Source organism: Chroicocephalus ridibundus, chromosome 3 (assembly GCF_963924245.1).
Source record: "Chroicocephalus ridibundus chromosome 3, bChrRid1.1, whole genome shotgun sequence".
NCBI classification, from domain to species: Eukaryota; Metazoa; Chordata; class Aves; order Charadriiformes; family Laridae; genus Chroicocephalus; species Chroicocephalus ridibundus.
In genome coordinates, this window is record NC_086286.1 from 7,141,462 (window position 1) to 7,159,194 (window position 17,733).

A 17,733-nucleotide genomic window follows, 5' to 3' on the forward strand; every position below is an offset into this window, starting at 1 on the left:
CAGAGGGGAAGTTGATTATCTCCTGCTTCAGGAAGGAATGAGCTCATCCAAGTACAGCGCTCAACAGCTTGCCATGGAACAGTTTTCCTCTGAAGTGTTGGGAGCTGACTATGAGGCAAAAACAAGATCGCGGTGATCCAGCTCGATTCAGCGCATGCATTAGTTGGGATTCATGTGGTATCTCTGTCTTCCCTTTTGCAGCCATGGGACAAGGTGTGCAGGAGAGGTGTCTGCTGCTGCCAACAACAACATCTGCGGCGTGGGAGTTGCGTATAACTCCAAGGTGGCAGGTATGGTTATCAGTTCGAGGTGTAAATGGTCCTTATGCCACTGTGCCTCAGGCAGAACTACTCCTGCAGAGAGAGGGAGCATTGCCCAGGACAGGACTGCAGGTTGGCACTGGGCCATGTGTTTATTACTTTTCACAGTAGCTGGGGAGAGGAATTTCTCCACCGCTTTGCCTTTTCAATTGAGGGCCTTATATAGCCTCTTTAATAACATTGCAAATAGGTTTCCTCTGTTTTAACAAGCGATGCAGAGTAGTAGGAGCAGATGGACAGAATGAAATGGGTGGTGCTTAGCACCCAGCATTCACACCTTAGGTTTATTGGGTGTTTTTACTTCTAACTAGCTCTTGTCTGTGCGGATAGACTGAATACAGGGATTGGAGTGAGGCAGGTGCTTGGACAGGCTGTGTTGGTTTAGTTTAATCTAAAGAAATCCAGTTTTTCCACTCTAAGACTATTCCGTGATGTAAACAAAGGCACAGCAAGCAGAGGTAGATGTTGATTAACTTCATTTCATTCCCCAGCCCACACTAAAACTCCAGTGTGGGTGCGCCTGTTGCTTCCTGGGAATGGTTCACAGTGTGTGTGCCTGGGCAGCTCTGATCTGCTTGGCCAGTCCCTGTTGCACTGCGTTGTCAGAAGAGTCTAGAGGCAGCTACGTTTCACCTATCACCTGCTCAAATCAAAAGCTGAGCCTCCACTGAGCAATGTTTGCTAAGCCATTACTCCAAGAGATATCACTGAGTTAGTAACTGGCCAGGCAGCTCTAGTGCACATCCCCTTCTTCAGTAATAGTGATGTCCCCTCCAGAGATGGGACGTTTCATATTTACGTTCTGGCAATAACTACTTTTAGAGGTGCTTGAATTGAGGCGCGGGATTTTGGGTGGACCTCATCTGTATTATTAGTGTGACTCTACAGCTTCAAGCTGATTGCTTAAAAATCATGAGGTGAAGGCCTATTCTGATGACTAATAGCCTACAAATAATATTCCACACTTGTCCACTTAGTAGCAAAACCCCCGCAGATTTTTGGATGTGCCAGCCTTTCCTGCCTGAGGACAGCGTGCACCTGTAGCACCACCCTGTGGTCAGTGGGAACGTGGAAGCTCATTAGAGCTGAAACTGCTGCTGACGTGATTCGGGGTCCATGTGTGCAGATGTAATTGGAAGTTGGTAGCCAAGGATCTGGGGCACCGTGTGTTTTGCTTCTTGTACCTCATTTTTTGCGCCGAAGTCAAGCCAGATGGCTTGGCTCCTCCTGTTGTTCCCCTGCCTCCCCGGAGTCAATAGCTAATTCTGTGATTTCAGTGCAGAGCTGCATTTTACAAGCATGTGAAGGGATTTCTCACTTATTGAGTGTGACTTCATGATTTCTAGCTTGAATGAGCAGATCCAGGGGTATCCAGCTTTGGTCTGGTTTCTATTTGAAATTTATACGACTTTTATCAATCTCACATTTGGCACATGGATTTTGTATTGTATTGAATTGAATTGCAAAAGCCCTGGCTCCTCAATCAGGGTACTTGCTGCCATTGACACTGTTTGGCTCTGTGGTATTGATTTCTGTCCCATCTGTGTCCTATAACTGTTGGGAAAAAACTGAACGTCAGCTCAAGGCTACAAATGAGAGTTGGAATATGTCCCTGGTTACTCAGGTCTCAGCCAAAGGCCACGGAGAGGTTGGCTGTTGGTGAAACCATCCTATGTGAGGGGCATTATGGGTGTGAGGGCTTGCGCTGCTGTCTTTGTCACACTCTATGGCTTGCTTAGGGCCAAGACTTTGAGGTTTTATGAAGTTGGCATGTCCTAAGATTGTACCCTTTAAACTCTAACTCAATTTCTACTGCAGTATGGGTTAAAGGAAGCAGGTTTTAGTTTGGTTTTTTCTCCAAATACTGGCCATATTTTCCTATTGCGTCTGCATGTTGACACAATGATATTTTTCCAGGAAATTGTTCTGTAGTGTGTTTCCCCTCTCTGATTAAATTCTGGAGAAGAACCAAAATAAACAGAAAACTTACTTGAAAAACTAATGAAGTGTCAACGCATCACTGAATATAAATTAGAGATGGGGGGGCCTCAATCCTTTTCCCTAGTTGTTACAAAAAACTATTTTAAATGCTCTTAAATGATGAGATTGGCGAATACTAGTGTTTTTAAAGTATTTTCAAATAGCAGATGGAAAATTCTACGCAATTAGACAGCTAACCATAAAGTGTTTTCTCTTTCTGGACCACGCTGTATTGCTGTGGCTGAGTGTTTAAGTGCTGCCATCCTGCTGGGTCAGCGCACCCTGGTGAAATGTGAATGGCGGGTGCGGAATTACTGAGTGGGTGAAACTGCCAGTGAATTAAAATACCTGTAACTGGGGGACTTCTCAGGGTGCTGAGATTCATCTTGTGCCAGGTAATGCATAATTCATGGTTATGTTGATTAAATCTACAGGTATTCGAATGCTCGACCAGCCATTTATGACAGACATCATTGAAGCTTCCTCTATCAGTCATATGCCTCAAGTCATAGATATATATAGTGCCAGCTGGGGACCAACTGATAATGGAAAGACTGTGGATGGACCTAGAGAGCTAACGCTGCAAGCGATGGCAGATGGTGTGAACAAGGTAAGTCTCATTATATAATCTGGGTACCGGGGCAGAAGGACAAGTACACACTCGCTGAAACCAATGACTTGGGAATACATGCTACTTCCATAGATGCCACAGAACACAACGCAGTTGTGTAAACTACCCCAACTTTCAGCCTATTTCAAGGTCCATTGATGTTCTCTCTGCAATATTGTGGCATTGCTTTTATTGTATAGTCTCAGGATACTGTGCTCTCTTGCATGGATCTGTGTTTATCTCTTAAGTCAGTTTACATAGGCTTTTCATATGCCATCATGGTGAAAATGGAACAGCCTGATCCTGTAAATATTCCCCAGATTGAAGCATGCAGCTGTACTACTGACATCACATCCTCTGTTTTGGTGTGCTACCAGTTTAATTATCGTTTTGGATTTGTAGTGTGTTTCAGGTCACTCATATACTGTCATTATTATAGCTGTGGTTGAATCACAACTATTCAGGTGTCCATGGAATAATAATATTCCCCAGTAGCAGGAGTCTCCTTGTTTATTCCCACCTTTCCACCTCCTTCTAGGAACAGTCTGTGGTCTTTGTTAAAGACACTCAGTATCATCCTGGAATCTGTTAAACTTGTAATCCATTAGAAGGTTGGGTAAAATGTGTGCCACAACTCAAAATCAAAAAAAAAAGACAGTCCAAAACAAGCAAACAGACCTTGCATGGCTCTGTCTCCATCTCTTCGGTGTCGTGCAGCCAGGACAACCACAGTTGCTCCTGGTGTTGTAGGGAATCAGCCTCCTCTCCTTGGCTGATCGTAGATGGGTTTCCATAATGAAAAGATCTGACATTCCCCAGCACATCTGGGCTGCTTTTGTGTGGGAGCTCCGCAATTACTCATTTTTCCATCCAATTATTTCTTCCTCTTACTTGTGCCAGTTTCTCCCACTCTTCATCACCACCTCGCTGTGAGCAGTGCATTCAGTTTACCATGTTTTGTGACATGTTAATTAAATCTACCGCTGTGATAGGTAGTGAAGCTTCTAAAGCTTTCTCAAATCCTGAGCCTCAAATGTTTTGCCTGTAACAGATGAATTATAGTCATCTTCATGCTTTCGCCCATAAAATTAGTGGTGTACTGCAATAACGCAGAAAGACTTGTCACAAATTTCTCCTGAGTCTGCTTAGTTTTGTAGTATAAACTTTACAAACCTCTGACAAGCTCAAAGTCACTGTGAAGCCATCTTACACAAGCTGGGTTTCATTCATTTATCTGGAGTTTCCACAAAGATCCTCTTAAATACTCCTGTCATGGGGACAATCTTTCTTAGGTATGTGACACAATTGATATATTTTTAGCAAAACCTTCATGTCTTATAGTTAGTGGATAATTGATCTTCCTTCCACTAATGTTGCTTGGAGCAGAGATAAACTCTAAATATAGAATTGCCATATAATTTTTTTGTTATTCTCCTCCCATGCAGAACTTGTCTAAAAGTAACAGAAAAGGCACTAATAACCCTGGCAGGGGAATGCAAACTAAAGTAAACAGAGGTATTTTACCCTCTCAAGAGAAGCAGATTATAATTTGTAGTCATGTTTTTTTGCAGTTTGGTATTACTTGCTATCGTATCGCCTTATGCTTTAGTTTGTGGATTTATGCTGGAATTAATCTTCTCTTTGAACATTAAGTATGGGAGAAGGGATTTTTTTCTTCTGTTTTGTTGTCTGGTCGTAGTCTTATACTTGGGAGCATTGGGCAGATTACTTTACTTTTTAAATTCTTTTCTCCTCAAAAGTGTCTGTTATTTTCTGTAAGAAATAATTTGCAATATTAAGGTCAGAAGGGGCCCTGGGATCTCCGGGGTTGGATGCTTGTGAAGGAGAGAAAATGGTGACGGTGAGCTGCTCTCTGTGAAGGATTGCTCTCATGTCTTATCAGAAAGTATAAAATGAACAGATGAGCCTCCATTAGGAAACCAATTCTGCCAAACAGCCATTGCAGAATTAGAGAGCAGAAGGAATAATACTGGATTCTAATTAAGAAAGATATTGTCCAGGGACAATTACTTTTAATTTTATAGTGGCAGTATCCCAGCTATCTCCTGGCAATACTTGCAGCAAAGACGAGGCAGCTCCACCCCAAAAAACTCCCTTTGCATTGCCATCACAGCTTTATCTACCCTTATCTTGTTCATTACATTTCCTGTCATAGAAGGGTCTTTTTGGGGGTAGTTTGTTCTGATTTCTTTTCATGGAGACCCATATTTTCTAAAGGTATTTCAGGGTGTCGGTGGATGCTACGTACTCTCCACAGTGCTTTGAAAAACCCACTACAGACTTTCCTGCATGTAAATGAAGACTAAGCAGCCTTTGATATAATACCCTTTTACCAAGTTTAGGTCTATAATATATGCATCAAATTCTCTATTGACTGTACAAATGTAAATCTAATTTATGATCATTTTTCAGGATAAACCCCTCTCTTATTAAAGAGAAAAGTATCTTTTATAAGCCAAGAGACAAATAAATGTAGGAATTCTTTTTCTCAGTCTAGAGCTGATTCCCACCAGAGCGATGGTTCATGAATTAGTGATGAAGCTGAAATATTGGCAGGGAGGAAGCAACATGCTGAGAATAAAAATGTGTTATTAAACTAAAAGCAATACTTTCAAATGTCATAGAAGGAAATGTAAGATCTCTTGCACAGAGCAAGATTAATATCCTTGCTTCTAATGCAATAAACTAAAAATAAATAAGTGGGAGTGATACGAAATGCAGTTAACTGCGTTGACAAACAAACATTTACCTTGTTGCCACCACGCCTGGGAACCCAGCTCAAGGATGAAACTCACTGCCAAGAGTTTCCCCAAATTCCATTCCACTGTCCTTTTGAAGTCTTCCTTACAGAGCTACTGGGATGCTGGGTGACTAGCACCTGATAACGACAAACTGTGAGACTTCTTGTTTGTATGTCTGTTTTTATGACTTGAAGCTGTATCCCCATAACCAGGTGGGCTAAGCCCATCTTCGTACCTTTCCTCTTCCATTTTCCATTCCTGGCATTTGTGAAGCTAATTCTTACCTTCTGTCTTATTCATACCTTCACTTCGGTGTGCTCTTGTAAATAGCATAAGTAAATGCAGCACTAAAATAGCGTAATTAAGGACAGCAGAATCTGTCCATCACATTGGCAACTCCTTTATGGGCTCTTTTACTAAGGGGATGGCTTGTGCGTGAACTTGGTATCAGTGTAATACATGTCATCAGAAGGTATTGGGAAGGGGACTCAAGCTGCTTTTTGTTATTAAGCCACGATCTCACTCTTTTTTTAGTGCAACCTGCTCTTCACTGTGTTATCTCATGACTTTTGTTCAGGGGCAGCAGTCAGCAGCGTGACTGCGTCACCGAATCGAGGTAGTTGCACTGCAAAGATAAATGAGCTCACAGCTGAAGTAGCAGGTAATTGAGAATGGGGGTTGGAAGAGTTTCATACACACAAACATCCACAAGCAGTTTGACAATTACCAGCACTGGTTTGACACAGACACTGGTTTGACATTGACACTGGTTTGACATCTTACCCCAATGCAAATTCCAGCTTCTAGAAAACACCTTTGGGACATAATTGGAAAGGAATTAATACAACTTCTAGTTATTAAAGACTAGGTTGAAACTTGTGAGTACCGCCACATCCAGTACCTGCCTAACAGAGAGGTCTTGCGCTCACCCTTGGCTGTGAGGCACCTGATGCTGGCTGCCAGCTGGAACAGGAATCGGTGCTAGACTGCACCCCAGTCAGAGATCCATTAGGGTAGTCCGCAACAGGCTAAGGGATAAATCCTGTTCTGTCTGGGGAAAGAGAGATCCAGAGAACACGCTCTGTCACACTCGCTCTCTCTTTTAAACAAACTTGCTAGGAGCAAAAAATGGATATAATTAATGAGCTTTTATTATCTGGCATCTAGATTCTATCTGAGCCACGTCTATGATCAGCAGTGGGCTATGGGGTCTAGGAAGAAAAGGTATATGTTTCTTTACAGTCTCAGCAAATCACCCACCTAACACTGTTCTGGACTGTCCTTAGATATCTCAGCCCTACATCAAGACCAGGCTGCTCATACACTCGGTTTCATCGCTCCGAATCACTGTGGCACAGAGTTGCAGATCTGTTTCTTTCATGACTATGGAGGGATTTTAGTGCAGGTGCAGCAATACAAACTAAAATTCAGAGCAGAACAAGAAATCAGGATGATGGACTTGGGAACAAGCAGTCCAGCAGTGCTGAGCAGAGCGAGCTGTCTCATCTGACTGAGCGATAATCTGTGAGAAGGGGGGAGTGAGCCGGTAGTAGCTTTTTTTATATAGTATGGCTGGACAAAGCAATGTCATATGATTTACATATCCTTTGTCTGACCTGTGCTTACACACTTGGGGGTTAGACAGTTTGGAGCGGGATAGGTAGGGATGGTAGACTGGATTCCTGTGACAGCACAGCTCTCAAATATAGACCTTTTGTTCTCTGATGGCTTGCATCCAGAATTGTATCAGCAGTCATCTTAAAGAGGAAGAGGTAACTAGCTCAAGAACTAATTCCACCCATGTTTTATGGTTCATCCTGTCTTTAATGCAACATCCAGTAAATGTTTCTTATTTGACGTTTTATGAGTCCAGTTCTTTCCAGCTTCAGCTATTGGAATTTAAGGCAGTAAAAAGAAGTAATCAAGCTAAACTGGTCTCTGTCTATTGCATTTTTATGATGTAGGCTTTTATATTAGTAGGTTGTGAGGAGTTGCTCATGGTCTGAATTAATTTCTTGAGACTTTGCTGGCCTGAATATTCAGCCAGAATATATAAGACATGATCCATTTGTGCTTGTGCTGGTGAAAACATTATTGCTTCCATAATATGGTTGTACCTAGGAAAATGCTGCACAAGTACAAATTGCCAGGGGAGCAGTATTAAGAATTTATAGTCTCATCATGGCTCTGTAATTGGGCTCACCAATGAAAGAAGAAAGGACGGTGTTAAAAATGAAAGGGAATATTTCTCATTTGCCTCTCTCCAAGGCCACGGACATTGTGCTACTGTTCTTTGAAATATGCTGAAGATGGCACGTTAATGAAGTGTATGCTATTAGATACCTCTAGCACTGTTTTATTTGCTCAACAGCCAAGTGAAGATAGGGAAATTAGTTTATGATCTGGCAGCTGTTTGATTATCCCATTTCTGAGGAAGCCTTACAAGCTTCTTTATAACTTGGGAGCCCTTTACTATCATATTGCTAGTGTGTCTGGAACATGCATTATAATTCCACGGCTTGTCTTATTTATGTAAGCTAAAATCAAACCTTATTAAAATCCCAGATGAGTATGTTATATCTGCTTGGATTTCTGGTGTCACCTCACAGGGGATATTTTCAGGCTTTTGTAAAACAGCATGACCAGCTTTTCTGATCTGGTGATGGGATACAAGACCTTCCACTGAGTACATGACCCAGGGCTGGAGATCAGTCTGTGACCATCTGTGCCTCTGAGGACAGGATGGGGGCAAAACCCAAGCGCTACTGATTTCTGTTGTGATACTGGCCTCCTCAGGGATGTCTTAGTCAACTCAGGACCTTGGCTGTCATAGGTTTGTGCTTTGCATGGGCCTGTGACAGGGTTAAATACAGCTCTTTGTGAAGACTGTCTCCTAAAGAGCAGAAAGCTGCTCCGTCAGTAGGTTGGGCCAACATGGTAATATTTGTAAGCTCCACATGTAAATATTTTCTCTATTGACATGTAAATTACTGTTTTCTAAGGAGACAAGACAACAATGTAGCCTCAAAACGTAGATTTTGCTGTCTCACTCTGATCCCAGGAGTGTTTTTGCCTAATGTCTGTGCCACAACTCAGCAGTCGTGTGCTTTTGATTCCCAGTAAGGCTGGTGCAAGAGCCACAGGTGAAGCTGTGAGGCCTCACACCGGCTGGGAGCTCTGGGCAGAGAAACCACCATCATCCCTAGTGAAAAGTATATGGGGTGTTAATCTTTTTTTCGGTGATAATCTAGCTCAGAAATACGGGATTGATTTTTGCAAATATTGTCGATACCAGAATTATGGCTTGAGAATTGGTCGACTAGAGTAATGCAGTATCACTTGTAGTACGCAGCCCAGGATCCAACATAAAGGAATGGATAATTAAAAGGGTTTGTCTCAGCATTTTCAAAGTTCCCTCCCCATTTCCCTGCTGGATTGAACCCTAATTGAAACCTAATGCTGTCTCTCTTCACCAAAAGTGTAATTTTCCATTTGTTTCTCTTGGCTAACAGAAGTCAACAGTATTTTAGACGTGGAAGATGGCTCAAGCATTATTTTTAGCCAAAGGAGGTATTAATAATTATGCAATTAATTGGGGGCTGGTGGGGGTTCAGTACTCTTGTGACCAAGTCTAGAATAAGTTACATAAAGCCTTTTGTTAGGGTTTAACAATTACACGGCTTAGTTCTTTGAGAATCTCGTATGCAGCATTCTCTTGTACTTAGGTGATTATTAATTGACCCGAATAGTTTCAGAAATGTGCTAGGAGGAACTAGACAGGTGGTTATGGAAGGCAACGAAATATGAAACAGATGAAAACAGGAGAAGCACGATTGAAACATGGTTCCAAGTGTCATCCCCTGCACAGCCAGCCAAGTGTTCAGCTGAATTCTTGCTCCTGCCAAAACAGCCTTTCCACCTTCCCTATTAAATGCCTGAGGGTTAGACAAGCCAACAGTGAAGGGACACCACCTACCACCTTCAGCAGTGGTGAATTTGAGTAGCATAACCCAGCTGCTGTTTATTCTGGGCTGAACTCCACGACTTGGGGGTGTGCTGGGCAGGCCAGGCATCCTGGGCTTTTCCAGGGATATTGTACAGCAGTTCCAGGCTTTCGGAAGGGGCTGGACGTGGGAGAAGTGCTAAGGCATTCAGCTCAAAAAAGATAGCTGTCCCCCTGAAACTTTGGAAATCCAAACATGCTTCCTGTTTAAAACTTTGGTGTCTGTGTGGTTAAATTGAGATTACTTGGCTGGCTGTCAGGCACATGTTTCTGCCTAGATTTTGCTTTAGATCTTAGCAGTCCCCAAGAAGTCAGCATAGGAAAGGAGCAAAGGGTTCCAGAAAGTTACAGGCTACCAGATTGCTCTGGGCAAACCAGCCTGGCAGATGCAGAGGGAGCTGGAGGAGCCAGGAGAGTGAGGGCTCAACGGGTTGTCCAGCTGGCACCCCGTCAGGGGTGCAGGAACATGCAAGTAGGCTCCAGAAAACCCTGGCAGTGCAAAAGACGAGCAGCAGTTCAGTGATGCCAAGGACTCGCTGCCTCCAGCTGGTGCTCCCCGCCAAGACATGACAGTGGGCAAGTGGTCCCACAGCTCTTCCACACTCCATCCTTGCCTTGGCCTGCCACAGCCTGGGCTGCAAACCACACTTTCTAAGGTAATTAGCAATTATTACTGAAGGATGCAGTTTTTAATTACAAAACACGTAAGGATTTTCAAATAATTCAGTCCTGAAGAGAAAGAAACACCCTTTTCAGAGGAAAATACAGTTGAAATTAATAGGGAATGGAAACTAACTTTGTCCTGTTCATAAGTCAGTAGGACCCACGGCACAGATTTGAAAAAGCTGTAGAATTTTTTGCTTTCCTGGAAAACCAGCCTCTCTCTTACCATAGCAGGCACATAAATTGCTATTAAATTATACAGAAGGTGCTGAAACCCTGTTTTCTTAAGGGGAAGAATTACAAAATAGCTATCATATGTCACGCAAAAAGAAAGATGCTTATAAAATAACATGTGCTTTGAATTTGTTACAGAAAGCAATTTCTAGCTGTTTTTTTTTTCAGATGTGCTCCATCTGCATTTTCTTCATTAGAAATGGGACAGTCCATAAACATCAGCAAACCATTTGGCTGTCCTTATCCTGAGATACCTTTTCACTGTGCCTAAAAAAAATACCTCCTCATAGGCAGGTGCTGCTTTTTTTTCTTCTTACCCTGAGCCCATCTGCCTGCTGGTGTCCTGATGCTGTCCTTCCCTGCTACTTGGCTTTTCAGGGCAGGATTCTGGTCTTCGGTTTTAACTTGTACTGGTTGGAAGCTGCTGGTCCTGATCTCTGACTGAGGGATTAGGCCAAAGCCAAAGGGCATCAGAAACACGCTGTAAAGACTGTTACGTTCCTTCTATCCATCTTTAGCAACCCCGTTGGCCAGGCAGGACTGGAGGAGCCATTGCAGAGGCCGTGCCGTGTTAGAGGCTCAGCTGTTACTTGCCAGCCTTGATGGGAAAGGTCAGGGAGGCTGGAGGAGATTTATTTGTCAAATACCACCCATTATTATCTGGAAAGTGTGATCCAGCAATCAAAACTTAGAGAAACACTGGCTTAGGCACTAGCCCAGTGACCATGATGAATGAACACAATAACAAGGGAAAAAAAAAGTTTAAGATGTGCCTGAAGTTACACAAAGTGAATTAGGCTGCAGTCCCCTGCCAGCTCACTTTCGCAGGTTGGTTCAGTCAAGAAGTTTTTCTGGGATTATGCTCTTTAGAAGATGAGAAAAGGCTTAAGAAAAATTCTCAGGGATATTTTTTGCTAGTAGCAACATCCCACGAAGGACACTGGAAATAGAAAACCTGCTGTTTCTGGAAAGAGAGCTGCTCAGTAGCTGTCTGTGACTTTCTAAGCATATAGTGTTGCCCAAGATTTAATTCTGGTTTAGCCTGAATTGAGAGGTGTGCCTCTCTTGGGCTAGTGCTAAATGCACCAACATCCATTTTCAGCTCTGAGATACAGGTTCAGATGGCTCAGAAGTGTGAGTGCCATGCTGTGCATTGCTTTTGTGGGGAAATGAGCAGGTTTTAACAGGATTCTGGAGGAAAGATACTCTTTAAAATGTATTTTATTATCTTGCTGGTCTTCTCTCTTCTTCCTGAATCTTCCTTCAGGCTCCCTCTGGTGTGTATTGTGTATTACTACTGACTTCTCCAGTCTTGTTTCTGGCCTAAATTTACAGCAGCCTAAATTGAGTGATGCCACCAAAATCTTTTAGGTTCATACAAGGTTGAGATGCAAATAGGAGTTTTCAGTTCGCTTTAAATATGACATTCAGTTGACCCAGTTGGGATTTTTCTGGTTTAGACTACTACCATCCAGAGAATTGAAAACTGACTTCCCCTGAAGCTGTATATTTCTGCCTGGTGAATGAAATGATGCCTGAGGACAGCCACCAAACAGCTCGTCTGCACAAAGTATCCAACTCCTGCGGGTCTGGCTGTGGGAAATGGAAGCAGCAAGTCCTCAGCACCGTTGCCAATAATGCACACTTGGGCTGCTTATCAGTTTAATCTGGTAGTGTTTGTTCCTCTTTCCAGTCCTGGCTAAGAGGGAAACACAATTGAAATTAGAGTGTTAAGAGGTGAATTACGGGGTTTTACCACTAAGCCACACTTGTGGATGTGACTGGCATACAAGTGATAGCCTGAGGCCATTCTCACCTTAATTACATGCAGACATGCATCCCCAGGAGCGCTTGGCAGGATAACTTAACCCACTAACTCAAGCCCAAATTTCATTTCCTCTGTGGGTTCCACCTGCTCCCACCAACAATGTTACCCCTGTTTTCTGCCATTCTAGCCACATGCCACCTGTGGGTTGAAATGCCTCACAGCAATACCCAGTTTTGGCAGCCTGGAACAATTTGCTGAGCAGGGCTAAGTCTGCCTCCCCATGCTGAACGCTGCAGAGGCTAACTTCCAGGCGCCAAGCTCCTTTGGTGAATTTATCACATGAAAATAAAGTGTTTCCTCTCCCTTTAAAATAGCTGGAAGGAAAAGGTGGTTTAAGAACAGGTCCATACACGCCAAACATTCTGCTCTCTGCATTGGGCAGCAGCCTGCCTTTTTGGGACAGAGAGAGATGTGCTCGAGCTCCACCAAGGCTGGCAAAAGGAGGCGGATGGTGGCAAGGTGGTGTGATGGTGTGTGTGGGCATGATGGCAAGCTTGGGATGTTGCCTCTGAAGTGAGTCCAAAGCCCAGGGTTGGGCCCTGTAGGGGAAAAAGTCAAAGGGAAAAAAGGCATAACTGTTCTTGTTGTGCTGATCTTTTTAATTTTTAAAAAATTATTTGCTGGAATTATTTTGTTCTTCAAGTATATATTTATTCAACAGTATCCTCCTCCCTTAAAACTCAAATGATCGATCTCGGATCTTTGTGGGAATTCTTAGACTGCTTTCAATAAGCTTTTTCATAGTCATCTTTATTATGAAAATCTATGTCCTGAGATGTTATGTACCCCAGTGGCAGCAAACCTGCTGTGCAATTCAGTGGATTTTAATGCAACTCGCTAACATGCTTGAAATAATGAGGTTGCCCTGTTCAGTGGAGTATGATGAAAAATAGAAGCTACTGCTGGGAGCTTAGATTTGATTTAAATTCCTGGCAGAAAAGGTTCCCTATTAAAATACCATTGCAGGTTGCTATGTTTGTATATTCTTTAACTTCCATTTTATGCTGCACAATGAAGAGGCCAGAAGAGATTTTTTTCCTCACATTCTATCCAATGCATATAAACACTGTGTTAAATTGAGGTCTTGTGCTCTTCTGGTGCTGTTGGAGGTAAACATCGGATTACATTAGACTAAGCGCAGAGAGAAATGGTGGCTGTGCTGGAATCAGTGGGAGAGCTGAGCTTTGGGTTCAGTAGCTCTGATCTTTCCCTGAGTGTTGAGGTTCTTGGGTCTAACCCTCTTCCCGGCAGCCCCTACCTCTTTCTTAGTATGGGATGAGAAGAGTTGATCCCTTTCCACTCCTTGCCTATCTGGAAGCTGGGGAGAGGATACGCATTTCTTTCCTTTAATGGGAAGCCTTTATAGCTGCCCTTCAGCTTCAGTCTCTCCCATCCATCTCTCGCCTTCTCAGTGTAATTGGTAGACCGTCTTTCCATAGATGATTCATATGGTCCCATAACTTTATTTTCTGCTTAGGAGTAGAAGCTGGTTTGTCAGAAAAACAGCTCTGAGTCAGTGATATCTTTGGAGAAAAATCTATTGACAGAAAAAGGTGCCGGTTTTACAGAGTTTTTCAGCCACTGCCTGAACCTAATTGGATCTTACAAACCCAGTGTGTGAGATGACCTATATCCCTTTTAAAAGAACATTTTCCTCATAGCACTTAGACCTTGACATAAACGCTAATGAATCCATAAAATGTCTTAGCATCTGGCACAGGAGCCTTCAGGGTGTCAAGCAAAACAGGAAATAAATGGAAGTGCTCTGTGTACATAAGGTTGCAGAACTGGCTGTGGCTGACAGTTAACCGGATTTAATAACCTGCAGAAGTCCATGTTATTTCAGGTTAAGGTTGATGTATATTTTGTTTGGACCAGTTTTCTCCTTTATAGATGCCCAGCTTTACAATTAGATGTGCAGTTTAAAGTAGCTGCTGTCTCCTATTTGCCATTTAACACAGAAGGGTCTATTTTCCCCTTTCCCAGGGCCGAGGCGGCAAAGGAAGCATCTATGTCTGGGCCTCTGGAGATGGGGGCAGCTACGATGACTGTAACTGTGATGGTTATGCATCGAGCATGTGGACAATCTCCATCAATTCCGCTATAAATGATGGACGGACAGCTCTGTATGATGAAAGCTGCTCTTCAACCTTAGCCTCCACCTTTAGTAATGGTAGGAAGAGAAATCCGGAGGCTGGTGTGGTGAGTCCAGATATTATTGTGCTGTTGCTGCTGTCTTTGTGCACTCCCACGACCTATTACAACTCTATCTGCTTTGGAGCAGCAGATGGTTCTTTGTTGAGATGGATATTTTCTCATCTGCAGTACATGATGGTGCCAAAACTGTCAGCTAAGGAGATACGAGATTGAGAACTGCAGTGATCTTCCATCTCTTAGAGCTTCATATAGTCGGTGCTTTCCTTTATTTTCTCTATCAGAAATCACATTTAGAAGTTCAATTGCACTCTTTGCAGAGGACAGTGTGACAAAAGGTCTCTGTAAAAATCTAATGAAAATTGTCAGCATCTGAGATCATACTTACTTGTAGTGGCAGAGCAGTTGTAAACCAGGCTTCTGCTGTACTACAAGCTGCACAGACATTCAGTCACCCAGAGGGGAACTGGGGGGTTCAGATCACCCTCAGTCTCCTGTTGCGTAGCGCGGAGCATTGTACCCCAGTCCCCTACAGGGCCACACCTACAACTGGAAAATGTTCTGTTTTGGTTCAGATGTAGTTGGGGTTCTTTTCCACCATACGGATCACTGCTCTTCAGCACCTTCAGACTAGCCAGGACACAGTCTAATTCACAGAGTAGAAAATTCAGGTGTAGTAACTCAAGGTTTGTTTTTGTCACAAGCTGTTATGCATTTTCCGTGGCCCTGTCTCAGACTCCAAAGACACATTGTATAATCCTAAATGCCCATGTGCAGTAGCAGATGGAAAAATACCAGTTTCTGTCTTGATATCAGCTCTGTGCTGATATAGCCAAGATGATCTGTGGCACCTTTGTAATTGCTGCCATAAAATGTATCTCTAAGGTTTCCTTCTGGTCTCTCCTAGTGACTAATCTGCAGAGAAGATATCAGCCTGGTACTGCTGTTAGTTCTAGAGTTGCACAAATGTTAGAAAGCTCAATACTGTTAACAATTCTAGTTTCAAATTCTTCTGATACCCACAAGGGAATTTAAGGCCTTTGGTTAAACTCTGTTTATAGGAAATAAATGCCATGTATATGAGTTTATGAGTTCCAGGTGGTAATGAATGTTGGTTTATTACATCATGATTTAGTCTTGCATTCATGGCTTCTCTAACTCTGTCTCACTGTGGTGTTAAATTGATACACTATTCTAAAGAAGAAAACAGACCCTGGAAACAAACACCAAGGGCACAAACGCCACTTTCTGTATTTTCGTGAGTCTGTAGCTGCAAGGAAAATGGACTAGCTGGTTTCATTAATTACATCTAATATCATTGCAGGCTACAACGGATTTGTATGGCAACTGCACGCTGCGTCACTCGGGAACATCTGCAGCTGCCCCTGAAGCTGCTGGAGTGTTCGCCTTGGCCCTGGAGGCTAAGTACGCTCTTGAGAAATTCCTTGTGAGCTCTAGAGAGGAGAGGGCCTGCGGTCTGTTTAATGTTATTCATCATTTAAGTTGGCTGTCTGTGGCACAGGGCTGGAACGAGCAGCTAACAAGCTGCCTGCTACAGCAGTGGGTTCATGGTAACTTACAGGTGGAGCAGCAGTCTTGCCAAAGCTGTATGGCAGATGCATTTTGGCTGACTTGCTCTCTCTATGTTCCCTCCCATCCACTGCTTACAGGGGTTTGTTTTCTCCAGCGCTGTTTGGAGGGAGAGATTACTTCATTTCTCTACATATTCAGTGTGGAATGCCCAGCCTACAAAAACATAAGGATGAACCTATGGTATGGGACAGGAGTTCATCTCGTGCCACGTATGGTCAGCAATGACAGATGCTTAGGGGAGAGGGATCTTTCAACAACACTTCAGCAATCAGTGGTTTGGAGAGAGAGCAGTCAGCCTATCCTGTTTAATAGCCACGGGCAGATTTAGCTTCCCTGAATTTGTCTAACTCTTTTTCAACTTGTCTGTATTTGGCACCTGTGTCATCGAGTGGCCACCAGTTCCACAGTATTAATATTTTTGGCGATGGTGGTGGGGAATGTTTCTTTTGGGTGTTTTTTTAGCCCATTGCTGTTAATTTGCTTCTGTGCTACGCAGTTGATGTTAGCTGAAAGAATAAATATTGTCTATTTACCATCTTCATGCTACTCATGACATTGGAGCCCTCTCATATAACTTGCTTCATTATCATATTCTCTAATGATTAGGAAAAGTTTTCCTTACTTAACCTATACTATCTTTTTGCTTTGTGTTAAATGATTTTATGAAGTGAGGCAGCATTTGCTCAGTTATACAGCTTCAGTTGCTGTAACCATGGTATGAAGTGAGCACTAAGTACATAGTTTTCTTCAACAGTGGCAGCAGGATGAAAATTTGGCAGAGGAGACAAAGTTTACATCATTAGCAGAGCAATGATTATTGTGCTCAGAGCATGACTTGGGCCAAGTCTCATTTTTCAGGTTTTTACATGTAAAACACACATGCCAAGTGTCTAACTTTGGATGATCGTTCCTTCTACTATCAAATTCATTCAATGGGACAGCCACCATCTAATAAATTAATATAGCCATAAAAATATAAATGTTGAATGAATTTTCTGACCACTGCATGTTTAACCCATACTGCAACCTTAATATCTCAGTAATAATTATCATTCCTCTTCATTTGAGCTATCCATGAAGACCGGAATTACTCTTGCCAAACTGTCACAAGTAGAAATTAGGCTAATACCCCTAGTTTGCAATTGAGTTTTTAGCCTTTGCTGAGAAGCAGGCAGGGGAGAGAAAGAACTGTGTTTCCTGTCTCCTTCCAGACTGGCTCTATTAAATTGTATCGTGCAGAACTGCCCTGGATGAGTTACGCCAGCCTTCACAGGAATGGCTAACAATCTCCCATGCAGACAGCTCTTGCCTGCGATGTGTCTGTCAGCTCATATACAATATGTGCCTGACAGGTCTCTAAAAACAGACCAATCTGTGAAATGGAAAGTACAGCTTTAAGCAGCTCTTAAAAGATTTCAGTAAGAATGATGCAAGTGGTATCTGGTTTTCAGCTATCTTGTGTCACCTTGGAAAAATGACGGTAATTGGCTATTCTGGTGTACATTCAGCATGCACACATGCTTATTACTTAGGGCACAGAAAGCTGAAAAGTGGATCCTTTTAGGTTGATGGTTTGAATCAGACAT

The 17,733-nt window shown here is 42.9% G+C and overlaps 1 protein-coding gene across 2 annotated transcripts in view; it reads left to right on the forward strand.

The window, feature by feature from the left end:
- PCSK2 (proprotein convertase subtilisin/kexin type 2) overlaps positions 1-17,733 on the forward strand; it is a 113,228-nt gene that overhangs the window by 86,250 nt on the left and 9,245 nt on the right. For both annotated transcript variants that reach the window (XM_063327876.1, XM_063327875.1), the window contains 4 exons: positions 202-290; positions 2,735-2,910; positions 14,387-14,602; positions 15,879-15,979. In XM_063327876.1, the coding sequence (XP_063183946.1) occupies positions 202-290; positions 2,735-2,910; positions 14,387-14,602; positions 15,879-15,979 (582 nt within the window). The remainder of the gene's footprint in view (positions 1-201; positions 291-2,734; positions 2,911-14,386; positions 14,603-15,878; positions 15,980-17,733) is intronic.